Below are 26,554 nucleotides of genomic sequence, written 5' to 3'. Positions count from 1 at the left end.
TCCCAGATTACCTCAACGACAGGACGGTGCTGGAGAAGCACTTTGGCCAGTTCGTGAAAGTCCGGCGTGTCATGACGAGGCGTAATAAGAAGATGGCAATTCTCCACTTCTTCGATCACGTGAGTGTCGGAAGCGGTTGGCACCGAAACGGGCTCAAATCTCGGGGCTTGGGATGGGTGAGAGCTGCAGCCGTGTGTGATAACGCGGTGGCTTTTTTCACCCAAGGGAATGCTTTGTATCAGGAGCATGTATTACAGATAGCTACTGCGTTGCACCTAAGGCCTGGGGGCCGCCAGAATTCTGCCTGCTTTTAGCATCCAGCTCAGACAAATCTTCCTTGTTCGTTGTCTCATGTCACCCAACTACATACGCTGCCACCTTCGTGCGTAGTCTTGGCAGCACCGAGGGTGAGGTGAGCTCGTGCTGTATTTGCAGCTTGACCTGCTGTCTGGAAATAACACTATTACATCAGTGCCGGGATGTGTTGAGGAGCAAGTTCAGAGACTGCAAGTTCTGTTTCTGCTTTGTGCTTTAAAACGCACCTTTGGTCTCAAGTGCTCTAAGCTGGTTGTAGCAAAAAGCAATTTCTGCGGAAAACCGCCCAGTCTTCGTTGGCTGCGTGTAGGTCTTAAGTGAGGGGTTAAAATGCAGTAGCCGGAATTTTATGGAAATCGGTAAATGTTTCTCAGGCACAGTCTGCACTGGACGTTTTGGTGCTGTGGTGCTAGCAGGTTTTCATACTCTGTTGTTGTTCTCTTTCAGGCCTCTGCAGCTCTTGCCAGAAAAAAAGCAAAAGAGTTGCACAAAGACATAGTAACATTTTGGCAAAAGAAGAAAACAAGTAAGTCTCTGTTTACAGGTGTGAATACTGAGTGATACCCAAGTGGTGTGGTTCCTCCTCTGTTTTTGTTGCCTGATGTGCTGAGATTGATAGAAGGATGATGTCCTCAGTAAGAACATTAGAGTTCCAGAAGTATGACGGTTCTCTTTGACTTTTGCTAGTCGGACTGTTCGTGTGCAAAACTTCTTGGAGCATTTAACATTACCCTTTACAGAAGCATAAGAATAGTTCTATGTTTTATGTGACACCCCAGCTAGCTCTGTCTCTTGCAAAGGCTGATAGTGAATATGCAGGGAAGGGGAAAAAGAACAGGATAAAGCATGTAATTGCCTCCAGAATAATTTCTCAGCTTTCAGCAGCCTGGGGCTTGGTAACCCTGGGTGCCAGAAGGGGTGTCTTGGCTCTTGGAGAATTTTTCTCTTGTGAAGTTATCCAGTTGTTTTTCTAAGCTGTATGTAAACTTCCAGCATCGCAGTACTTCCTCTGATACTGAGGAAGTTTTAAATGAGTGACTGCTAATTGCAGTTGGAAATTGTGCTGTTTCTTTCTTAAATTCTCGTTGTCTAAAACTTTTTCGTGATATGAGCCAAAATACTGTTTCGGCCATACAAAAGAGCTGAAGACGCTTGAAATGACATTGTAGTTCTACAAGAGAATTTAGAAGCTGTTCATGCAGCCTCACAAGAGGTACGGTGATGTTAACTTTGTGTTCCTGTCTTAGAAGTAGGATGTTCTTTGGAGATGGACTAAAACCCAGTTTGAAATGCCGTGCTGCCTGTTTCAGAGCATGGGCTGGGATGTGAGTTTCCAGCTTTCAGGAACTTAGTTAAAGAGTACCCTGGAGTGAGTGAGATGTTGCTGAGGTTGCTGTTCTGCATATCAACAATTATGCACTGCTTGAACCAAAAAGAGAGAGCTGTGTGTGTGACTGGCCTCCAGAAAACCGAGCTTAGAAATGGGAAACTTGGATTCCAGACTGTTGCGTCTATGGTGTGGAGGGGGGAAGTCAATTATTACCATGACTGTTATCTCCCATGTGGGCTGTGACTCCAATTGGCTTTAGAAGAAGTATTTTTTCATTCACTCCTGAAGGCCTGGTGCTGGAGTAGAGCTGGTTAGCTTTCATAAGGTGAGGTTCAGGTTCTCTCTAGGGTCTGAAACGCCCTGCCTGGTTTGTATCTTGAAGCTCCTTATACATGGATGTGTTCCATGTGATCCTGCTCTGGCAGGGGGGTTGGACTAGATGATCTTTCGAGGTCACTTCCAACCCCAAACATTCTGTGATTCTGTGCTACTGTGACAATCTAGTCAGCTTTTTTAAGTCAAGTAGTTGGATGCGTGAAGGCACTGTTTATTTATATGCAGCTGTTACAGGTTCTTTTAGATTGGCTGCAATAAAAAAACTACTAACACTACTGCAGATTGCCTATAGATCTTAGTGCATATATATATATATATTTGCAATTACGAGCTGGAATTCTCAGTATAGCACTTGGTATAGCTGCAGTCGTAAGTCTTACCAAAAGGCATCCCTCTTGGAGGGAGGTGAGAAGGACAAACCCACTGATCTGTGCCTGCATGTTGATGTCAGATTCTCAGTCCTCAAAACAGGCATGAAATTGGGGTAATCTTTATATACCCCCTTACCTGGTATGGCATTAAGTGAGTGGGTGGGATTTTAGTCAAACTGTTATTGCTATTGATTGTGCACAACACATTCCTTAGCTCGACGCTGCCTTCTCCTGACAGTGCACAAACTCTCCTTTTGATAAATATCTGTTATCTTGGAGCACAAATCACCTCTTATTTCCAAGGATTAACTTCTGAGCACTGTGGAGGAGCAGGACCAGGTGGCCTCCACCTCACTCCACACAGTCAAGCCAGTTTTTGTTACTGGGAGCTGCCGCGAGGCCTTCGCCTCATGTCGTGCACTTCCTCAGATCTCCACTTGGCCACTGTGTTATTCTGGGCACCAGATGATTTATTGTGGCTTGTTAGTAACGTTGAGCTTTGTGATTTTTCCCACTGCATCTAACACTGTGTTTGGGATTAGGGCAAGAGATGTGAACGATGTGTGTTCACCCCCTAGGCGAATACTTGAACTGTCAAGTGCTTCTCTTTCTTTAGCTTTATGAGCACTTCTGAGTGTAGCTCTGAGATCCTAGCCTGGGGATACACTTCAGCTGTCAGCAAATTAATGGTTCACCACAGCTTTGACCAGCCGCAGACTTGCCTTCCAGAACATGAAGAGCTGCAGAGTTGTCTTCTTGAGAGTTAACATCTTGAAGCAGCAGCTATAGGGGTGCCTACTCTCTTTGTCATTTTGTTGTGCTGTTAAGTCTATAGAAACTTGAATGGCAGTATTCTAAAATGACCCATCTGAGAGAATTTAAGAAATCCAACTGGTGGAAAATTTCTTCCTGAGAGAAGAAATCCTTCCTACAGGGTGTAAATGTAACCCTTGAGAAGGCATGTCAACCCCAGTCAAGGCGTAGATGTAATCCTTGAGAAGGCGTATCCACCCCAGTCAAAGCTTGGCTTTGTGAAATAAGTAATTAAAATGCTTCAGTAGTTGCACGAGAAATGATGGTTTACAGAAGTGAAATGTAAAGAGTTACAACTTTTGGGTGATATCCAAAACTTGAGAGAACCTGAATTTGGACCATGATCAGACTTCATTTTCTGACCATCTGCTATTGAATTATAGTTAAAAATATATAGCTAAATGCTGTTTTACTGAAAAATACTTGTTCTGTATAGAACAGTGAAGCTGATTAGCAATTAGTACACTTCCTTGGTGCAGCTTCTAGAAGACTTCTTGCAAGTTGTCCTGGAAGTTTTGCACACATCTATGAAACTGTAACTCTTTATTCTCTAATAGTAATTTTTTTTTAAAACAAACCACTCATCACCACCCCCATGGGGAAAAAAGAGTTGTTGCTTAAACTATTTGGCAGGCACCTGGCTTCATGTTTAAATGTCTCTTCAGGTCCAGCAAAAAGAGAATTTTCTTCGAAGGAGAAGAAAGCGGGTGAAGATGAAGGAAGGCAAAGCAGTGAAGAGCAAAACTATCAACATTCCCCTCTTCGAAAACCTTTAATAAGGTCCTCTGCCAGCAGTGTCATGCCTGGTAAAAGGTACGTCTGCTACTCTCAGAATCCATCTGGCAGGAAGCAGGGTGCAGGGGTAAAAAAGATAATCAGCGTGCGCCAAGAGTCATTTTCTTATTGGGGATTGTGCTTCCTTTGTCTCTTCTGGTTTTAATTACGAGCTCACAGATCTCACACGTTGTCAGAAAGGTATTTTTAACTGCTTATTAAGGCCTTTTACTTTGCTCTGTGTATTTCTTTTGAGTATTTTGTTCATAACATGAGTAACATCACCTGCAATAGCAAGCCATGAGGGCATTGAATGAAATAGTGCGGAGCCAAACCGGGACCGAGCAATAATGACACTGTTCTGTGGTCATGATTAAATGAGATTCTGAAGTGAGGAGTTTCATTTGTAAGCAACTACAGTTCCATGGAATGAGAATCGCCTTTTCAAAGTAGTTGATGAGTCTGGATTGTTGTCTTGTCTCTCTTCAAGATAATGGTCTTTGTATTAGAATCCTGTTTCGTGTCAGTTGCTGCAGAGGCAAGGTTGTCATTTTTCTGTGGTGCCTTAATGGTGTGTCTAGTTTGACCAAAGTAATCTGGTACGTGTAGCCAGTTAATTATAAAATCAGTGATATGTTGTGAAGGAATTAATTTTCCTTTGTTTAAATAGAATGTTAGTGTCTGGGGCCTGTAACATTTTTTAATAATCTCTGTTGGTGTAGAAAGCATTTGTGTTTTTTTCCTCACCAAACAGCAAGCTAGTTCCTGGCTTGAAAGTGCAAGCTGTTGTACCATCATGATGCAAAAATGTTGCAACAGCCATCTGATTCTCTCTGCTCTCAGGCAGGCTCAGTAATAGCATTTCTGTTCTACAAAGGCAGAGGCTTTCACCACAGTCAAGGATGCTTGACAGTGTTGTCAAGGCATTGGCGAGGGTTTAACCAGATTCACTCCCAGTGCCAGTGTTAGCTTGTAACAGCCTCAGTGTGTCGATACATACTTGGCTTGTTGGATACATTGCCTTGTGAACAAAATATTGTTCTAAAGGGGAGAGGTTGATGTCCTAAAGAACAATGAATTAAGGCCAGGGCATGCATTAGTGTATTACTCATAAAAAAAATATTTCTTCTTTTTTTTAGTTCTCCAGCAAAGAAGCCTGGTCTTCGAAAGGCGCTGCAGTTTGAAGCAGATCCATTTGATTCTAGTTCTGAAGGGCAGAGCTCGGAGTCCTTGGGAGCTTCATTGTCATCTCTTGGTAACCTGGTAGGATTAGTGGCTGAGACATCAGAAGAAAGATACCGTCTTTTGGACCAGAGGGACAAAATCATGCGGCAAGGTAATTTCACACGTTAATAAGTGTAACATCTACTTCTCTGCTGGAAAGAAGTACAGGTGTTTGGTCTCCGTTGCAAAGCTTTTGGCATATTGTGGAAATAGCTTTAAAGAGAGAGTTGAACATGGAGCAGTCTGTAAAGTACTCTTCTGTTGTACATACATACGTTTATTTCTTGTAGAACACAGAAGAGTCTGGTTTACTTATTGCGCATGCGTAGTTCTCATGGCAAGTGAATAGCAGACTGTTAATCTTCTGTGAAAAAGTCCATGTAGGGAGATTTGCATCCCTGAGCGCTCTTGAAAGAAAGGTACCTAAAGCTTGCCATGTTTCTCTAAACCAGACTACTACAGAGCTAGTAATTGTTTCAGGAATTTGTGTCAGGGTGCTAGGTTGTAAATGCTTGCATCCTGTTCTTGCCTCTTTCAAAGCTGACCTTACTTCTAATTTCTTACTTTTAATATCAACAAACAGATTTCTTGTCCATTTGACGTGGAATTGTGAAATTGGCAGTGCTTAGTTAGATCACACAGCATTGGGTATCTCAGAGGCTTCAATCTTTTCAGCAGACCTCTTGATATGCAGGTGGGACAATAGGAGGAACTTCCCCAAAGGAGCAGTGCAAACCTGGGACAGGGCCCAGAGCAGGGCAAGCCCATCCCTGTGCTTTTCTGACCATGCCAAGATGGATGCAGCCTTGCTCTGAGTAGAGGTAGGGTGGGAATCTCTAGAGACCTTTTTCCACCAGCTTTTTTTGTGCACCGTTGACTGGCAGCGTACTTCTTGCCGTCAGTCCATTGCCTGATGTACGGATGCCAGCTGAGGCATCTGGCATGTGTTGGCACATCAGGGTAATAACTTGTCATGATAACAAAGATGAGAGATACTTAGTGTTTGCTCAGTTGTTTTTTGTTTTTTTTTTTTAGCTCGAATAAAAAGGACCGATCTGGGCAAAGCAAAAACTGTTGTTGGCACTTGCCCAGACATGTGTCCTGAAAAGGAGCGCTACATGAGGGAGACGAGAAACCAGCTCAGTATCTTCGAATTGCTTCTAGGATCTGACAAGGTATGAGCCCTCTGTATGTTGTTCCCAGAACATCTGTTTGCTGGCTGGTTATATAAAACTTTCAGTGTTGTGTAGTTGATTAAAGGGTTAATTCCTGTGAGAAAATTCTGGAGGTCATTTCATTAACATCTTTCAGTTCCCCATTGTAAAACGAGAAGGCTAGAGAATTGCTTGTTGACTCCAAGTCATGTCTTTTTATTTAGCAACAGACAGACTTTTAGACCCGTAGTGCAGCGGTATGCGTTGTCTTGAAGGTTATGAGTTTAGGACTCCGTCAGCACTAAATTTATTTGCTATCATAGCAGAACGGACATCGGCTGTTACTGTGAACAGTGAAGAAAGTCCTTTTAGTAGTCTGCTCTTCATTAAAGGCATGGATGAGATAAAATCCTCTATACCCCTGGAAACCTGAACATAATCCTGGGACTTTGATTCTTTTCTCCATGCTTTGCAGGTAGATCATGCGGCAGCAATCAAGGAATATAGCAGGTCTTCAGCAGATCAGGAGGAACCTTTGCCGCATGAATTGAGACCCTCTGAGGTGTTGAGCATGACCATGGACTATTTAGTGACAAACATTATGGATCAAGGAGAAGGAAACTACCGAGAATGGTATGACTTTGTCTGGAACAGAACTCGTGGCATAAGAAAGGTAAGTGTTGTCAGATGGAGATGTTTCATGGTAGAAACAAAAGATCACATAATGCTGTAAAAAGTGAAGCAAAAACGCAATAGTAATTCAAACATCTTAAGCTGCAAAGTGACTCAGAGTACAGCTGAAAGGAGTTTTCAAAAGGTGATGACTGTGCTCTTCAACCGTACTTTAAAAACCTGTGCAATGTTTTCTTTATCTGTCTGGTTAGGATATAACCCAGCAACATCTCTGCAACCCACTGATGGTGTCTCTGATTGAGAAGTGCACTCGCTTTCATATCCATTGTGCTCACCACTTATGTGAAGAGCCCATGTCCTCCTTCGATGCCAAAATCAACAATGAGAACATGACTAAATGTCTGCAGAGCTTGAAGGAGATGTACCAGGACCTGGCTAACAAGGGGATTTACTGCAAGAGTGAATCAGAGTTCAGAGGTTACAATGTTTTGCTGAATCTCAACAAGGGTGATATTCTCAGGTGGGAACAACAGATATGACTTGCCTTTTCTTTGCCTCTGGGAAGAATTGAGATTAGGATTAAGTCCAGACAGATTGTGATGGAAGTGAATAGCTTAGTGGTGAAATTTGTTTTGCCGAAGAAAGTGTACTGTGGTGATGTTTTGTTTGGATTTTTCAATAAGTAATTTAAAAAAAGAAGAAGTAAAAGCTTTGTTTTATCTTGTTGGATAACTTACTAGAGCATCTGCAGGTGGTAAGAAACCCAATCAACCAAACAAAAAGTTAAATCTTCACTATTCTCAATCAAGGAGGGGTTTGGGTGGGGGTTTTTTTGCCTTCTTAGAGTGGTATCCAAGCTTCAGTGCTTTATCTGCAGCAGGACCAAGCAAAAATCATTTTGTGGGTAGAGTCATACTTTTCTGTCAATCTCTTAACTGCCTTCCTCCCTAGATGTTGGGGTGGTACCTAAATACTATGCTGTTTGTGCAGGTATCATTAGAAGGTTGATGATCAGTAAATAACGCTGCAAATTTAGTTCACAGCTACTTATTTTGGTCTGAAATTGCATGTCTTGCTTAAAACTCCTATTTTTAATTCTGTTTTGTTATAGGTTGCTATTGAATTGTGATTTGTTGATATTGAAGCAAACGATTTGTCTCTCTTTCTTTTGTCTCCCCAGGGAAGTACAGCAGTTCCATCCAGAGGTTAGAAATTCTCCTCAAGTTAGATTTGCAGTTCAAGCTTTTGCAGCATTGAACAGCAACAACTTTGTGAGGTTTTTTAAGTTAGTGCGAGCAGCTTCCTACCTGAATGCCTGTCTCTTACACTGTTACTTCAACCAGGTAAGGAAAAAGACAGATATTTAAATTGTTAATCCTTAAAACAATTTAGGACTTTGAGGAGGAAATTTTACTAGATAACTTGGCAAATATTTAGTCTTTAAAATCTAAATCTTGCTTCTTCAAAAGTACTTAAAAATCTATCAAGAGCTTTCTGCCATGGTATAAAAGGCAAATACTAAAATGCTCTTCTTGGCACCTTTTTCCCTGATAACTCTGTACAAATATGTATTATTTCCTGAGAAAATAATGGAGAGGACCCAAAACTTTTGTAAAGGGAGTTATCAACCTGCACTTCCAGAAGCCCTTGCAAGCTTTTTTATCCCATGCAAGAACTGCAAAAGGGATATGCTCAAAATGAGCAGCATTGAAGAGGAGACAAACTAGAAAGCAAGTGCATAGAATTTAAGAACGAAAATTTAACCTGAATGGTTGTTTGTGTGGGTATTGGATAACAAAGTAATGATGTCTTTTAAACGCGATTTTCGTGTTTAGAGTATATAGTACAGTTTGGAATTTACTATTGCCCTGGATTTTTTTTAATTTATTTTTCCCCAGATTCGTAAAGATGCCCTCAAATCTCTCAATATTGCTTACACTGTGAGCACCCAAAGATGTACAGCGTTTCCCTTGGATCACCTGGTCCGCATGCTGCTTTTCAAAGATTGCGAGGAAGCAACTGATTTTATAAGTTATTATGGGCTGAGCGTATCTGATGGGTAAGTGTCAGAAAAGGGTGTCAGTGTCTTAAGCTACCTGGTGGGGTTAGACTGATGTTAGGTGAAGCTTTAATCTGGATGTGGATTGGTTCTGCAATTTGCAACCAGAAAAGGAAAAGAACAGGGGATGGGCAGGGGCTGGACTCTGTAAGCAAGACAGTAGGGTAGTGATGGGTGCAAATTTTAATAAACTGTTCTTTTTTTAATTACTGTAATTATGAAAAGTTCTTTAATCTTGTATCTTTCCCTCAAGAAATGGATTTAGTCGTGACCTTGGTCACTGTAGGAGCAAGTATAAGCGAGAGCCTTTGTGCATACCAGTCCTTGGTAGTACCTATGAACATCAAGCACTATCACCTCTCATAGCAGACACTGTCTGCAAAAATGTGCTCTAATTTCACAAAGTGCAGCCTCTTACAGGAGACTTAGCTCTGAACAGAACAGATTTGGTATTGTTTTTGCTCAGACCAGGAAAGCATGGATAATATACGCAGTGGATAAAGGTTAAAAGGAGAAAGGAAGAGAATAGTCCACAAGGGTGCCCGGAAATGTTGGCACAGATTGTTCTCCATCCTGGGAGGATGGCTGTGGGGACTGTGCTCCCTGCTTTCCCTGCTCTGATTCCAGCCAAAGATGGAGATCTGTGCTACAGGGAGCAATCCTGAATACCCAGCACCTGTCTTGCTTTGCACCACTAAGCTGTCCAGCTGAAAACCTGTAGATTATTGGAGCTTCGAGGATGTACTCCTGTTCTTTTTAATTTCCCCCAGTGCTTATGTGGAGCTGAATCGCTCAGCTTTCTTGGAGCCAGATGGGTTACCCAAACCACGTAAATCGATTTTTGTCAGCCAGAAGCTAACTGTCTTGGTTGGGGAAGTTGTAAATGGTGGCCCGCTGCCCTCAGTGCCTCACCACGTGCCTGTGTCCAGCTTCAACGGACAGAACAAGTATACTGGTGGAAGCACCTCTGTGGATCAAGCTAATAGTAGCCAAAAATCCAGCGTGGAAGCACCAGGTAAGAGCAAATGTGCATTTTTAGCTACTACTGAGGACCATACTGCTGGGTCAGTTCTGTGAGTAGTTTTAATTTACAAAGCCGAAGCTGTTCTTGGCTCATGTGCGTTGAAATTGCATGGAAATGTGCATGTAAGGGAAGTATGTTTTGGTTTGAATGTATCTGTGAAAATGAAGCAGCAACCTGCTTACTGAAATGTATTTCCCAATGCAAGAAATGCACTAAGGGAAAGGAGCACAATTTTGCCAACATAGTTGAAATAACTAGATGTTTGGCTACTTCAGGCAGCCAGCTTCCCTTTCCACTTTGCAGATTTTGTATTGCAACTGTTTGTTCCTGCTGTGTGTAGAACTGTTGTTTTTCAAGTTAGTTGAACGCATGCTTTTTTGAGTCTTTGAAAGCTTTTCCTCAAGAGCTGTGAGAGGTGCTAGGTGTACTGACTTTAAACAGTTGTTCTGTTGGAAGTATGCGTACTTGGTATTGGAGGTAAGGTGCAATGTTTTGTATAAAATATTCACAAACAAAGCTTAGTTTCTATGATATAATAAGGCAGCAAGCTTCCGTTACAGGCTTGTTTTACGACCTGATGAGACTTATCACATAAGCCAGCTTTTGAAAATAGGAATGAGTTTGCTTCTATTTGTAACTGACCTAGTTTCCTTCATTTTTCTCTTCTGCCCCTCCCAAGAAGGAAGAGTGGAAAGCAAAGGTGTGGATTTAGATGCCGCAGCAGTAAGAGTCCAGCCCTCAGCTCATCTTCTGCCCTCGCTGTTACCTCGTCAGCTTGTGCCAGTGCTGGCTCCTGTGCAGGCAACCTCCCAACCTGCCGGACAACCCGAGCCTCTCTCTTCAAAGCCTCAGCCTGTCTACACAGACACAGTAAGGAACTTTAAAACCATCATGAAGTATTTGGGAAAGATCTGTGAAATATAATAAAAGGTAACTGAGTTCTTAGGTTGTTTCAGTTTTCTAGAATCTGCATGTGTTACGTAGAGTCAAAAGGAGACGCTGCTTCAGTGCTTTGGATGCAAGTTGAGGTGATAGTAGGAAGTGATTATCTTTGACTTAGTAGGGAAACTTCACTTTAGTGTATAATATTGAACTGTTTCTTAATGGCATGTATTTCAAATGAGATGCGACAAAAATTCTTCTTGTGCATATATGACTATTAATGTCAGATCTCAAATGTGTACCCTGTGTATCTGTGCTGTTCCCCTTTTTCTGCCTCCCATACACATTTAGATGTACTAATGCTGAGGCCCTTTAGATGTGTGCTAATGCTGAATCCATCTTGAAGTGTCTCATTGTTTTGTCAAGTACAGCTGCCATATTCTACCTAAATGTAACTACCTTTTAGTGAAGATTAGACCTGGTCATTTGGAATTAAATCAGCTAGAAGGGGAGAAACTCACAAGTAAGAAAATGACAATCCCTCTCAAAATTCACTTCTCTTAGCCATATTTTCTAACTTGATTTGCCCATATGTAATAAAGAAAACTGCTTTTGTTGCTGGGCTCTTGTTAACCTGTTAGATAGTCTAAAATTTCCAGGCTGTTTAGTTTGTAAGTAGAAATACAGGTGGTATTGCTGATTATGCTTCAGTTGGGCTGAAAAGTCTCACTCGGAATTCACATGTACACCTCGGCCATCCTGAGCAGGACTGCATCTCGCTTCAGCTGCTTCCTCTGCTGTGTTGTAGGACATCTCCGAAGTGGTGGATGGGCTTGTGCACGACGTCCTCGAAGGGGAGTGCAAAGAAGTTGGCAGAGCAGGAGTGGCTTACATGACTGCTGCCATCTGGTAAAGAGCTTTTATTGCTGGAGTTTGTCAGCAAAGCTGTCCTTCGTCGTGGCAGCACCACGTGTGAGGATGGTAAAGCTAAGCAAGGCAAGGTCTGCAGTGGAGATATCCTTACTGATACAGTTGAGGGAAAAGCAGACCTTTGTCCTGATACCTACCACGTCTCTTGTTACACGCCAGCTAGCCTGCTGGAGGGCTAACTGCAAACCTCTGTAACCCTTGTGTTGCATGGCGCTTGCACAACCGACACGGGAAATGTGTGTTGTGGAAGGGAAGGTGCCTGAAGGGGAACAAGAGGAGTAAGTCCAGATCTGGCTGCTGCTCTAATTCAGATAATGCTTCCTCTCCACAGCAGCTGAGTTTGTGACCAAAACAGTGTTAGTAATGCACCAGTGTTTTGGTTATTGTTGAACAGCACAGGGTCAAGGCCCTTCTTGTTTCCCACTCTGCACCCCCATAAGTAGGCTGAGGGTGTGCCAAAAGCTGGAGGGGACACAGCCAGGATAGCTGACCCAGACTGACCAAAGTCCATACCATGTGGTGACATGGTTGGCAATAGAACTGGGTCAGAAGAAGAATAAGGTGGGGTTTTCTGGCTTCTAAGGTGGCCGTGGATTGGAGACTGTCTGGGCATTTGTCTGCCTGTGGGAGGTGGTGGCTGACTGCCATTGTTTTGCTTGGTGTGGGTTCTTTATCTCTGTCCATGAGTATTCTTGCTTTTGTTCTTCCTATTTTCTCCCCTGTCCTACTGTGGGAAGGAGAGTGAGCCAGTGGCAGTGTGGGTGCTTGGCTGATGGCTGGAGTCAGCCCACCACAATGGAGCAAGCATGTGCTTGAGAAAAGCACAGATACAGGGCTTTGAATGAAAGCTTTCTGGCTCTAAAAAGAAAAAATTGTTGTTTCTGCACAGCACCTCGGAGGCCACAGTGGAGGAACTTGTGACTGAAGTGATGGGGGAGGTCCTCAGGCAAATGGCTGGAGGCGTGCTTAGCGCGGAAAGGGAGCGCGTCAAAGAAGAAAGGCGCAGAGTGGAGGAAGAGAGGTGAGTTGCTGCTCTTGCTGTGGGAGCGACATTAAGGACAGCTGGTGCCAACCCGAGTTCTTGCACGTGTGCTCAGGTCCTCTGTCTTTCTGCTACCCCGGGAGCACTCACTTTGTCTTGCCTTGAACTGGGATTTTGCAGACAGGCTGTCCCTTCTGCATTCTCACGTGATCTGCTAGTTAGTATTTTGGTGACCTCGCAGAGCAACTGTGAAAACGGTAGGTGGGAATTTTGGGAAGTTTTATTCACCCAGAGCTTCCGGAGAGAGAGATACATTCTGGCCCTGCTGCATGCAGAAACTTTTCCTTCTGTGAACTACTTGTCTGTAGCTTGCTGGGATAATGCCAAGGGTTAGGGCTGCGGTGGCCACTAGAATGATGGATGCTCTCTATTAACGCTTCTCTCCTCTCAAAGGAGAAGGGAAAAAAGGAAAAAGGCGGTGAGATTTAGAGACTGGAAAAGAAATCTAAACCAGCTGTAATGAAACAATAACAATAAAAACATAGTAATACTAATAAGAAAATAATTAAAATAAGTATATACAAAGCTAATATCAAACCTAATGCCCTGATGGCAATCATGTCACCACTGATGCTGCGTGGCAGGCGCTGGGGAGGTCCCTGGCTGACTCAGTGGCAGATGGCAACTGGGTTCAGGAACTCACAGATTGGGACTGAAGGCAGAAGAATGGAAGGTGTCTTCCTCAGATGCCCGTCATTGAAGAAGATAATTAACCCTTGTGATCCCTCAGCTTGATACTGGGTATGACAGATATGGAATGGAATACTCTGATCAGTTTTGGGTCACCTGTCCTATTTGCTCCTCCCAGCAGGTGTGACCTTCTACCTTATGGCACCCCAACATGGGGCACAAGATTTAGCAATGACCTTGGTTTCTGTAGGAGCAAATATAGGCAAGAGCCCTTCTGCATCCCAATCCCTGGTAGTAACTGTGAACATCAAGCACTGTCCTTCTCATAGCAGACGTTGTCTGCAAAAATCTACTGTTAACTTCAGAAAGTGCATTCTTAGGTGAAAAGTAAAATCCTTGAACGGAACTGGGTCTGGTTTAGCCCAAACAAGGATAGACAAGAATGAAATAACCCCATTGATTCTATTTTTGAGGGAAGCCTGGCTCCATGTAAAGCTGTTAATCTTTAGAGAAACTGGGAACTTGGTTTTAGGGAATTGACTATCTGACACTGTTTGTAGCGCTTGTGTAACCAAGTGGCAAGTTTGCCAGTGTGAATCTTCTCACTTGTGTAAATCTTGCCACTCTTGTCTTGTCACTTGTGTACATCTTTTTTCTGCCCTTGCAGGCAAAAGCAGGAAAGAGAACGGTTGATAAAGCGGTTGAGCCAGTTGGTGGGTATGGAGTTAATGGAAGAAGTAATAAAGGAGAGTGTTAAGGAAGATTCAGCCAGTGAGTTAAAGTACGTACAGCATACTGCATGCTATACTTTTCATATCCTTTCTGTCCTATAGAATGATTTCTTAAGAGTGAGCATTTGTCAGGGAGAGGTGTGCTTTCTTGCTTGGCCTTCTCTGAGGAGATCTTTGGTAAGCTACTCTAAGAGAGGGAAGGTGTACTTTACTGAACTGCAGGCTGCCAGTTGGCAGTCCCATTGTGCTGGGCTGTAATGGTCCTCCAGGGTGGAGGGAGTAGAATCATAGAATCGTTTCAGTTGGAGAAGACATTCAAGGTCTATTCCAACCTTTAACCTAACACTGACAAGCCCACCACTAAACAATGTCCCATCTACACATCTTTTAAAGTGGCTTGGGTGAGCACTTCTGCCAGCTCCTCTAGGTACCCTTGGGTAGATCCCATTGTCCCCACAGACTTGTCTGCATCTAAGTGGGGCAGCACGTCACTAAACATTTCCCCTTGGATTGTGGGGGCTTCATTCTTTTCCCTGTCTTCCAACTCAGAGGGCTGGATACCTGCAGAACTCAGTCTCACTGTTAAAGACTGAGGCAAAGGCGGCATTGAGTACCTCAGCCTTTTCCTCACCCCTTGTCACTACAGTTTCCTCCTGCATCCAATAAAGGATGGAGATTCTCCTTGGCCCTCCTTTTGTTACTAATCTTTTTATAGGAGCATCTTCTGTTGTCTTTCATAGCCAGTTTAAGTTCTAGCTGTCCCTCAGCCTTTCTCATTATCTCTCTGCATAACCTCACGATATCCCTGTAGTCCTGGAGAGTTGCCTGCCCCTTCTTCTGAGGGTTGTAAACTGTATTTTTCCTGAGATCCAGCATAAGGTCCCTGTTCAGCCAGGCTGGTCTTCTCCCCTGCCAGCTCATCTTTTGTTGCACGTAGGGACAGTTTGATCCTGTGCCTTTAAGTTTCCTTCTTGAAGAATGTCCAGCCTTCCTGGACTCCTTTGCCCTTCAGGACTGTGTCCCAAGACAGCCAGGTTGCTCAACAGGTCAAAGCCTGACTCCCTTACAGCTGAGCTTTGGGCAATCTTGTAGAACCCTCTTTGGAAGCCTGTTATTGGTGTAAAACTAGAATGACTTCTAATTGATCACAGGTCTTACTTAGAAGAGCCATAGAGTAGAACCTTTGCTAAATGTGATGATTTTCCCTGTTTGTACCTCAGCTACTTGTGTTGGCATTTGCTGTAGTCTCCACCTTGGTTTGTTTCATTTTGAACTAGACATGCCTTGGAAAAAGACCGGCAAGCCCGCATTGCCCGCTGTTCAGAAGAAGTCTCTGGTCGTGTCATGGACCTGTTTCTCGAAGATGAGATTTTCCAGATTGCTAAGGAAACCCTTCAGGAGCTCCAGTGTTTCTGCAAGTACTTGAAACGGTGAGTGGTCACCCTGTGACACAACTGCTTTTCTTGGGAGTGTTGGCACAGGGTGGTTAATAGACTTTGAACTACAGCTGTCTAGTTGTGTTCTTTTTGCTGTCATCTTTCCACTCTGAGGGTAGACTTACAGTCTTGCTACCAGCCTCTGGTAAGTTACTCAGCCATCTCATCAGTCAGGTAATTAGCTTCATTCTATCTAGAAACTTGTAATAATTTCTCCTTATATTCATTCTGTTGGCCACTTGTTTTTCTGTGCTAAGTGTTTAGTGGCTGTTGCAATGAGTGTTCCAGGGCAGTGATTCATTTCTCCCTTTGCTGTGTTGCCCCAGAGCACTCAGGCTGAGGTGTGTTTCAGGTGGCATTTCTCACTGCTGAAGAGGAAGCGGTAGGCTAGTTTCTTTACTTTGGAGCACCTTCCGTTGAAGAGTTCTTTCTCCTAAAAGTGAGATCATGTGTCTCTTCAGGGCATGGGTAAATCGCCTCTGTGCAATAGGGAAGGTTAAGGAGGAGCCTAAGGATGTGCAAAGCAACACTTGTAGCAGTCAAGAAAAGTGAATTATGCACGAATCTGTTTTTATAAGCCCTGAAAATACATGAGGAAACGCAATTAAAGATTTTATTTTTTGTGCTATAAAGCTGATGGGTCATACATGTTTTGAATCACTCGTAGAAAAGTGGACTGGCATCTAATGATAAAGGACTTATTATATGTTCTCTTCTCATTGGTTAATTTACCTTTGTAAATGTTCCTTAGAAAAAGAGCAAGAAAAAATAAGCATATCTTAATGCAATAGATGTTGCAGAAGTATTTTCAACAAACACTTGAGATATCATCAGAGAAGCTTTGTAGCGGATCACTGAAATGCTCTATGTACTTGGAATAAACATGCTGAAAATGGGAAAGGAAAACTATGCTTGAATGTTTTGCCTGGAGAACACAGCTAGGACAGCTGAGAGAGGGATGAGATGGAAAAGCAGCAATTCTGCTTTCCCTCCTGCAATCTCTCCGGCCACTGAGAGCAAGTGCAGCTTATTAAGCAGAAGGCTGCTCCTTTTTGTCTGCGTTGGCTTTTTGGATGGGGCACAGCACTGCCCCTTTTGAACGCCGCCTGCGTGCATCTGGCAGGTCTCGTCCTGCACATGCTTTGTGGGAGCTCTGACTTTGCACCCATGTGCAGAAATACAGCCTGAGCCTGCTGCACCACCCTCGTGCACCACCTTGCCCTCACCCCGGGCAGACTGTGGCTTGTGGGGCGACCAAGAGCCCAATCCAGTCAGAAGAGCAAAGATGAGAAAACCTGTTTGTCTGTAGAGCAGTTTATTAATGTGACCTGTTCATCTGTCCTCTTTCAAAGGTGGAGGGAGGCAGTGGCAGCTCGAAGAAAATTGAAACGTCAGATGAGGGCGTTTCCAGCTGCTCCTTGTTGCACAGATCCAAAAAATAAGCTGAAGGCGCTGTCCCCCAGTGCCGAGTGGCCTATAACCATGGAGAACTTGTGCAAGAGAATTGTGAACCTGGGGCATGGAGGAAAGCTGGGCACCTCGTGCACGAGGTAAGGATGCTTCCAGTGACAGCAATTGGCAATCTGTTTGATTTTTGGAACCTGAGTTACAAAGTAGCCCACTTTGAACCTTCCTTGTCAAAGTTAATGATTTTGTAAAACTCTTCTGAAAAACCCCTCAAAAGACCTTTTCTGCACAATGCCATGGCAAAGGCTGCAAACCTCAGGAAGCTGCTTTTCTGGTAACAGCAGCTTTCTAAACTGTCTGCGGTACTTCTCAGGTCTTAGTAAGAGTTTCTTAAATTTGGTTAAAGTACCTGTTTTATAACAAAATTACATCCAAGAATCTTTTTTTTTTTTTTTTTTTTTTTTTTTTTATTCCAGATTGAATTGGCTGAGAAACAAGACAGTGCATGAAATTAAAGTTCAGCACTTCTACCAGCAGTTGTTAAGGTACATTGCCTTGTGATCCTTGTTTTCTTTCTAAGCAAATTGTAACAGAAATGCCAGTGATCTCAAAACTGTCAGTAACGAATGACGAGTCATACTTAAGGTTCCACTTGCAGCCTTCCTTCTGGGAGTATTTTCTAGATAAGGGAAACTGGAAGATAAATTAATCTATGTTAGGCCATCTGTTGCTGTGAATGTAACTTTAAGGACCTGATGGATTTTGAGGGTTTTTTTGTACCTGTGTGGGTTGGAACCTGAGAAGGATTATAGGGGGAGAGGAGTAAATGAATGTTTGGCACAAAAGGGTTGAACTAGATGTTGAAAGTGCAGCAGGAACTCTGCCTTCTCATGGCTCCTCATGCACGCCAGTGGTCTGTGGAGGGCAGGGTATTGAGGCAGTGTGTAGTGAAGCAAAACACATATGGTCCCCCCAGTCCCCAAAGTAAGGCTAATGTAACAGAATTAGCAGCTGCAATTCTTAAAGGCTAGTTTGTGGTGAAATAGTTGGGGAGAAGATCTGAAGAATTAGCTCTAATTTTGGACTGTTTGAACTGGATGATTGCTGCTTATAATATTGTAGCTTGTTGAAAGCAAAACACCCCCAAACATTTCCCAGGTGGGAATAAGCACTAAGAGGGGTCTTTTCACCGGCTTCTGTTTCTCTTTAAGTGATTTAGCTTGGACTCCCCTGGATCTTGTCTCGTTAATCACTGAACATATTCCAGTTCAACAAGAACAGGTTTTTTGGAAGGTGCTGTTGGTTTTGCCAAATGATGATGAATTTGCAGAGGATGATCCCAACAAGTGAGTAAAAAAGTTGGTTTCTCAAACAGTACAGTCAAATAAAAGAAAAGTAGCAGTACACAGTCCTTTAATATATTTTTTCTTGCCTGTAGAATGTCAGATTTCCTGTTTGGTTGTGTTTGGTTTTTTGACTCCAGAGCACTCTAAAGAATATAGCTATAACTTACTGGTCTGTATCTTCTCCTGACTTTGTTCATGGAATTTCTTTTGCTTATACTGAAAACAGAAAACCTTGAGATATGTAGCAGTGTGGATAATTTCAGGGCGCTTAGTAATTAGTTTGCAAAATCCAAGCAATATGAAAGCTGGGGTTATGATAGTTTGTGGTGTCTTAGGGATGTCTGTGCTAAAACCCTAAAATGCTGTTATTTTTAATTTTTTTTTTTAAAATAAGCCTCCCCAAAACTTTCTTGTTTGCTAGGGTGCTGGTGGATTGGTTGAAAGCCAAGTTTGCAGGAGACAAAAGCTGGAAGAAAAACGCTTCACATACAGAAAGCAGAATTCAAACACTGACGCTATTTAATTCTCCTGGGATGCAAGGGAACAGAAGCATCAAAGTCAATGTGTGTGTAAAGGTAGGTGAGAACCATTGCATGATGCCTAGCAGGCTGTAAAAGCAGGGCTCTTTCTCAGTGGATGTTGTGTCGAGGCTTTTCACACTGTGTCCTGTCAGATAGAGCTGGATGATACTGGGAGGGTTGGAGTTGTTGAAAAGGTCTGAAGAAAGATGTTTGGATTTTGTGGTGGTTTTTTTGTTTGTTTTTTTTAAACTTGTTTCCAGTCAGCTGAGTAAATACTTGCCTAAATACAGCACAATAGTTAGACGTGCACGAGGGATTAGAGAGCACTGTCAGCAGGTTTGCTGACGACACAAAACTGGGAGGAGTGGTTATCACACCAGAAGGCTGTCTTGCCATTCAGAGAGACTTAGGCTAGAGGGCTGGGCAGGGAGAAATCTTCTGAAGTTCAACAAGGGCAAGTGTAGAGTTTTGCACTTGGGAAAGAATAACCCCATGTGGCAGTATAGATGGGGACTGACCTTCTGGAGAGCAGTGTAGGAGAAAGGGACCTGGGGGTGCTGGTGGGCAGCAGGATGACCATGAGCCAGCAGTGTGCCCTCATGGCCAAGAAGGCCAATGTCCAGTTCTGGGCCCCTCAGCTCAAGAGGGACAGGGAACTGTGCAGCCACAGAGATGATGAAGGGAGTGGAACATCTCCCTGGTGAGGAAAGGCTGAAGGAGCTGGATCTCTTTAGCTTGGAGAATCATAGAATGGCATAGTGACCTCATAAATGTTTATAAATATGTCAAGGGGGAGTGTCAAGAGGACAGTGCCAGGCTCTTTTCAGTGATATCCAATGACAGGACAAGGGGCAATGGCTACAAGCTGGAACACAGGAGGTTCCACAAAAATATTCGAAAACATTTTTTCACTGTGAGGGTGACAGAGCCCTGGCACAGACTGCCCAGAGATTGTGGAGTCTCCTTCACTGGAGACATTCAAAACCCACCTGGACGCGTTCCTGTGTGACATACTGTAGGTGATCCTGCTCTGGCAGGGGGCTGGACTAGATGATCTATTGAGATCCCTTCCAACCCCAAACATTCTGTGATTCTGTGATCTCACACCTGATTGTGCTGAAGTGTGCTTTTGGGCTTACTTGCATCTATTAGACACATCCATGTATGTCTTATAACTCGTTATCTTAGGATTTGTAGAGCTTTTGGTAACAAAAGTCAAAGCTGAATGCTAGTCACAGTGAACTGTGTATTTCAGTAGGAAAACAGCTTTGTTTGGATTTAGCTACATTACTGTTGGCATCTTTGTAACTTGTATAGGTGGCACATGGCGCACTGTCCTCCTCTGAGCTTGACACAGCTGAGATGCAAAAGGACTTGCTTGGAACCAGCGGTCTCATTCTTCTCCTGCCCCCTCGAGTTCGGAGTGAAGATGTTGCAGAAGATGATGTTTATTGGCTTTCAGCTTTGCTGCAGCTGAAACAGCTGCTGCAGGTCAAACCTTTCCACCCAGTAGTTCCCCTGGCAGTTCTAGTCCCTGGTCAGGAAGAGGAGGCCACAGAGAAAGAAGTAGAAGAAGGTGTGTAACTGTTTCTGTGCCTTGAATACACAAAGCAAATGTTTAGGGCTGCCCCAAATAGAACTGTTGTGGCTAGTGCAGTTGCTCAAATACAGGATCTAGTAAAGGGGAGAGACTTTGAAGTACAATACTTGTCAAAATTCTGCTAGAAATCCAGAGGCCATAAGAACTGATCAGTATGGACAGAAATGAACTTTCTTTTTGCTTCCAGTTTTCTTTTGCACACAGCATTTGATCCTGAGAGTTGTCAGGAAAAGGATGGAGAAGTGATGCTGTAAACGTATGCAGAGTGTGAGACTAGTTAGAGTAGGAGATACCCATTTGTTCTTTCTCTGTGTATATGATGGGTTTTCTGGTTTGATGTTTTGGTTTTTTTTTTAAGGTTTGATGCTGCAGGACTTGATTTCAGCCCAGCTTATTTCAGACTACACCGTTGTTGAGCTCCCAGGTTCTATCGATGACTTACAATGCACCGAACGGGTAAGAACAGCAGCTCACATGAAGAGATAGTAGACTGGTTTATTGTTAACCTCTCAATTGCTAATTCCTTAGAAGGAATTATGATGTTGCAGCCAAATCTTGTGCAGTGGGATATTTTCTCTGTTGAAGTTTCTGTAACATAATTTTTGTTGGAAAATTATCTTACCATTTTTTTCACACACACCATTTTGGTGGAGTCAGGTACTCACTTGCTAATAGTGATTCCGACATCAGCGAGAACTATTCTGAAATGAATATTCTGCTACTTTTCCATTATTTGTGACTCTTCTGTTTTAACTGACTAGGATCAGTGGCATTTGCTACATACAAGGTAGTTTGTTCTGGGTAATACTGAAAACTTCACAGAGATGAAATATGTGAATTACATAGATCCATTCTTTGTCCCGCCTGCACTGCCTAGCAGGGGTGCAGTTGCTGCCTAACAGATGAGTGCTAGTGATGGGTCAGCCTTTGTATCCTTAAGCTCATGGTCTTACTGCAGTGCTTCTGACTGCTGTGAGATCACCCAGTATTATTGCATCTTGGTGGCTGAGACTGAGGGGATGCCTCTTTTGTCTCATACGTGAAGGAGGATTGTACAGATCTCTCCCTGACAGCCTCCAGACACCAGCTTCCTCCCTTGTCCTTCAGTTTGCTGTGTGTTTTGGCAGTAGTAGCCTGAAGGCTAATCAGAAACTCAGGATAGAAAATGATGCTTTTAAGTCTAAAATAGGTTTTTTTGTGTGAGTTAATGGGGTGATTTGGAGAGGTGGGAGAGAGTAATGGCCAGGAGCAGCCAAGGTGACTCAGAGCAGAAGCAGCTCCAGCCCTGTACTCCCTTCTCAAGGTTATCTGAATAAAGTGCCTAATAAAAGTGAGAAAAAGACCAAGCTCAGAGTGATGCTCTCCACAAACCCTCACAGCTGGCATCTCTTTGCGGTTCAAAGATTACCAGGATGAGACATGGCTTCTGGCTATAGTCATCCTGAGCTAATTTCTGTGAATCTGTCCAATTTCTCCCAGATAAGTTTTGAGTATCCCCAGTGTCCTGCAGCAGGGAGTTCCACTGCACAACTGCACCTGGTGTGAGGAGCCTTTTTCTGTTTGTTCCTGAGCCTGCTGCATATGAATTTAGTCTTTGCTCCCCTAGGTGGAGAACTGTTATTGCAAATACTAGGAAGACGGTAGTCAATTTGTTGATATTTTGCTGCATTGTGTCTTGAATACTGTTATGTCGAACTTGGGGTTGCGGGATGGAATCCTTTGTGTCCTGCTTGCCACGGAGCGGTTTCTGACCACAGGTGTTCTGTTATAGATCTCTGCAGCTGTGGGCTGGCTGATTTCCCAGTGCCCTGACTCCCTTGAGCTCTGCAGTCAGACCCTCCGGGAGTATGTCGAGGATGGGATTGATGCTGAATTTGGGAAGCGCTTCTACCATGACTGGAAGGAGAGGCGTTTGGCTGGCCTGCCATCTCAGGAGCCTGGAGTCATCATAGAGCTGTACAACAGTGTGCTGCAGTTTCTGTCAGATGTGGCATCCTCGGAGCACCTTTGTGACTTGTCTTGGCCTGTTACTGAGTTTTCAGAGCCTGGAGGCAACAAGCTGTTGCCCCACCTGCAGTGGAACATGCCTGACCACCTGGCCTGGCTAAAGAAGGCTGTGCTGTCCTTCCAGATCCCGTACCTGGATCTGCCTCCATTAGGTGGTGTGTGCTTCACATTGCAGTATCCTCTTGGTGGCACGTCCTTCTCTCTGATGTGCTTGTCCTGTGTTGAACTGACCGCCTGAAAGGTGGGCATTTTGGCTCTGTCAAATTCTTGCAATTTACTTTGTTGTTTGTTTTTTTTTTTTCCCATAGCTCCTTGGCATCCTGTTTGCTGCATGATTTTTCAGTATGTGTCTCAGATTGCTAGTTCTTCCCATACTCAACCGCTGATCCAGTCGCAAGTGGAGAATCTACTAAGCAAAACTTACCAGAAATGGAAAATCAGGGTATCTGGGAACTTTGACAAAGATGGGCCTTCCGTTGATGAGATCCCTTGGGATGATATCTTGGCAGTATGCATTGATCATAAACTGAGAGACTGGAAACCACCCAAACTGCCTATTGCTCCAGGTATCACGTGTCCTTCTTACAACATGGATGATACTTCTTGCAGAGCTCTGTTTAATAACTTGACAGCGGCACCTTAATATGTGGCAGTAAGTGGTATGCAGCAGGGAGGGAGGTAGGATCTGGCTGTGCTTACTGCACATCTGTCTTTGGAGTGTGTATTTAGTGTTGATTATGACTTGAGCTTGTGACTAAAAAATTTCCTCTCTGTGTGGAGGAATATGGTCAGAGTCCTCTTTTAGCGCTCCTCTCCCAGTAAGAGAGGGTTTACATTCAACCAGTTGGTCAGTAAGAATTCATGTAAGCTCAGGCCAGCTGAGATGACAGGCTGCCACTGTTAAGGAGCAGTTCCATGGATTAATGAAGTTTGTCTCGGATTCTGTTTGCTTTCAAGTATGTGTGGGTTTTTTGGTGCCCTGTTTGGCTTAGCTATAGGGAGCCTTTCTTAATGAAATGACTGCTTCACACACTTGAAGGCTGAACCTGGATGCATTAGAATTTTTAAAATTAAGATAAAGCAGCATTTTACAGTCTTTCTCAGTAATCTGGCAACGTGTTGAACGATAAATCGTTTCAGGAAGGCTCCTTTTTACATGCTGATTACATCTTAAAGATCCTTGACGGTGAATATGCTTTTTTTTCTTGAAGTTGGCTTTTCAGTACTGAGCCCTTCTGAAGTGGAAAATCTTCCCTGATATTAAATGTGGGCTTTGGGTTTATTCACAGAAGCAGTAAGTGAAGATGGTCAGATTCGTGTGTACTTCTTCAAGGAGCATTTAAAGAACTTCACTCTCCCTTTTTCGTGGGAACAAGCCAGACTGCGCACACAGGAGGAGATCCAGCAAGGTCACAAGAGGTGAGGCAGCTGCTGGCACTGCCTGTGGGAGTAGCATCCAGCTCTCTACTGTGTCATTGGAGCTCTTGATGAACTCCAGGGAGGTTGCTTAGGGCCTCTACGATGAGCATAGAGTGCCATCATGGTGCTGAAGAGCAGTAGTTGGCATCCTGGCAAAATGTGCCTGTGTACACCTCCTTGAAATGATCCACAAGGGTGTGCTGAAACCAGGTAGTAAGTAGTTTCTATTTCTGGAGGGTTACTCAGCTCTCAGAGAAATGGATTGTGGGATGTTTAAAGCATTCTCAATGGAGACATTTAACTTCTACTGAACTCAACATTGCTGAGACTTTGGAGTTAGACTTGTGCTCAAGATCCATAAAACATGGAGGAAAAGCAGTGTGAGGTTGGAGAAAGGCATAGGGGTAAATCATGTGTCCCCCCTTTATTTAACAGTGTCCCCTCCCTTACATGCACCTTCAGTTGTGGCCTGGACCCAACAGGTGAATTACATGTTAGATGGTTTGCAGCTTTACTCTAATTACTTGCTAATATTGCAGTGTTTTGAGTTCGGTAGGAGGCTTTGTCCCCAGCTTGTGAGAAGACATCAGGAAAGTCTCACTGCTAAGAGAAAATGCTAGAGGTTGAAGAGTGAGAGTGCCTTAGAGTTGCGTGGCGTTAAAGTACTTGAGATCTCAAGAGTCTGGCTAGCTCACTTCCCTAGCCTTTTTCAGAGTGAAGCCAGTCTTTCTTTGCTCTTGGAAACTTAGTTTCTGCTTTGCTATGTAGGTGTTGGCTAGGTATCTTTCCTTGCGGTGAATCCTAGCCTGTTGTCAAATGAGCTCCTCTCAAATCCCACGCAGAGGTTCTGTTATGCTGGATCCTGGTACAAAGGAATTGTGTCTCCAGATGATCAGTTCTTACTCCCTGCTGTTTCCAAACTTGAAGCCAGCAGAGAAGAATCAACACCTCATACTAATTTCTGTGCTTTTTGGTTTTGTTTTGTTTTTTCTTTCAGGTCAAGGGTAAAATCTCCCAACTCTTTTAAGAAACCCTATAACGTCTCCATGATGCCAGGTCAATATGGTTCTGGCACGAGTGTGTTGTCAGGTCAAGAAAAGAGCATTCCCAATGGAGAAGAATTCACAGTCTCGGCCCAGGAGCTTCTCCCAGAGCGTCTGTTGGCACAGTTGCAACTGGAGAAAGTAGAAAGCAGAAGGTAGGTTCCAGGATCAACATCCTTTCCTGGCAAGTCTGGCCCAAAGTTTTAAAAAATTTCTGACTTTTATGAAAAAGGAAGCTGCGGTCCAACAGTGCTACGAAACAGCCTAGACTCCAGTTTCATTTAATTTCATCAAGCATGTCAGTGCAGTGCACTGCCCTGCTAGCTCCTGCTTACATCACACAAACAGTCCAGGTTCGTAATAAAACTTGGAGCTTTGAGGAATGCCTAGAAACAGTCTGTGGTCAATTAAAGCAATACAATGTGTACAGTAGTCTGTGTCCTGCAGTGTCACAAGTATCTATAAAGTCCACATTAGAATGTCATTTTGGTGCCTGTAGCAATACAGATGACAAAGCGGAAGAACTAGAACTTTTGAGGTTGGACCCAGGGTTTCTTGCTCCTCTGCCTTTCCTGTCAGTTGGGTGTCCTCAGTCTGTGTGGCTCCTTTCCGTGCTGCAACCATCTACGACAGATTTTCATCATAGCACTGGGATGTTTCAGACCAATGACTAGGAACACCAGATCCTTCTTGGAGACACTTCTGAACCCAAAACTCTTGGTTACAAGAACACTGCCAAGGTGCAGTCTCACTGGTGCTCTTAATCTTTCTGTCCAGGTTCGAAGAACAGTTGCACCAATGTCTAGCCGAGGACATTGAGCCCCTTGGTGATTTTGTAGGTCTTCCTCTCTACCTCCCCCAGTCTCTGGTCTCCCACCCAAGTGTCACCTGCCCATTGATGAAGAGTCCTGCCTCATCTGCTCAAGAGGTAAAAAAGGATGGTACTGAGAATTAACTGTAGCTCTGAGGAGCGCAGGTGCCAAACCTGCTGTAGTGACAAAACCTTTAGTGGCAGTTGCCTTGGCGTGCGGTGTTGGATAGACTTGGGGAAATAAAGGATTCTTTCCAGGGAGGGGAATACTTGCTGCAGATCTGGAATAAGAGTTCGTCACAGTTGTTAATGCTTTCTACTGCTGACAGCCAAACAATATCCCTTGGAGTGTTGCACTTTAACTTAGGGAACACGTGTTCTGGGTCAGCTTCCCCCTGTTAAAGGCAGGCTGGGGACAGAAGTAGAAGAACATGCTATTTTTGCCTTACCTTCTCAGGGTTGGGGGATGTTGACCACCATGGTTGTCCTCAAAAGTGAGGTCTGAGAAGTTCCTTGTTGGTACTGGGTGATGCTTCTTTTTCAGTCTCATGTCTCTTCCTTTTGTCCAGGCTGAGAGTCAAGAGGGGTGCAAGCTTTTGGTGGAGGAGCGAAGCCCCACGCTGTCGGACAGGCTGAAACACTTGCAACGGCTCCTCAGAGCGAACAAGGAGGGTGAAGTTGCCTCCGAGCTCCACCTGTCTGCTCTGATGGACATG

At 43.8% G+C, this 26,554-nt stretch overlaps 1 protein-coding gene across 1 annotated transcript; it reads left to right on the top strand.

Moving 5' to 3' along the window:
- Nucleotides 1-5: 5 nt before the first annotated feature.
- MCM3AP (minichromosome maintenance complex component 3 associated protein) lies at nt 6-26,554 on the top strand (the record flags this gene model as incomplete). The annotated part of the gene is made up of 27 exons (XM_009867124.1): nt 6-119; nt 763-841; nt 3,831-3,978; nt 5,079-5,275; nt 6,199-6,338; nt 6,793-6,990; nt 7,202-7,470; nt 8,131-8,293; nt 8,849-9,009; nt 9,780-10,024; nt 10,713-10,903; nt 11,724-11,824; nt 12,735-12,866; nt 14,185-14,298; nt 15,526-15,678; nt 17,037-17,234; nt 17,568-17,636; nt 18,303-18,437; nt 18,859-19,012; nt 20,276-20,534; nt 20,917-21,014; nt 22,330-22,720; nt 22,874-23,131; nt 23,855-23,984; nt 24,982-25,182; nt 25,805-25,955; nt 26,408-26,554. Coding segments are annotated over 27 exons (4,596 nt in total), but the record flags the coding sequence as incomplete, so codon positions are not given.

The sequence above is a fragment of the Apaloderma vittatum genome, unplaced genomic scaffold (genome assembly GCF_000703405.1).
Source record: "Apaloderma vittatum isolate BGI_N311 unplaced genomic scaffold, ASM70340v1 scaffold16073, whole genome shotgun sequence".
Taxonomy (NCBI): domain Eukaryota; kingdom Metazoa; phylum Chordata; class Aves; order Trogoniformes; family Trogonidae; genus Apaloderma; species Apaloderma vittatum.
This window is presented reverse-complemented; position numbering and strand designations above follow the sequence as displayed.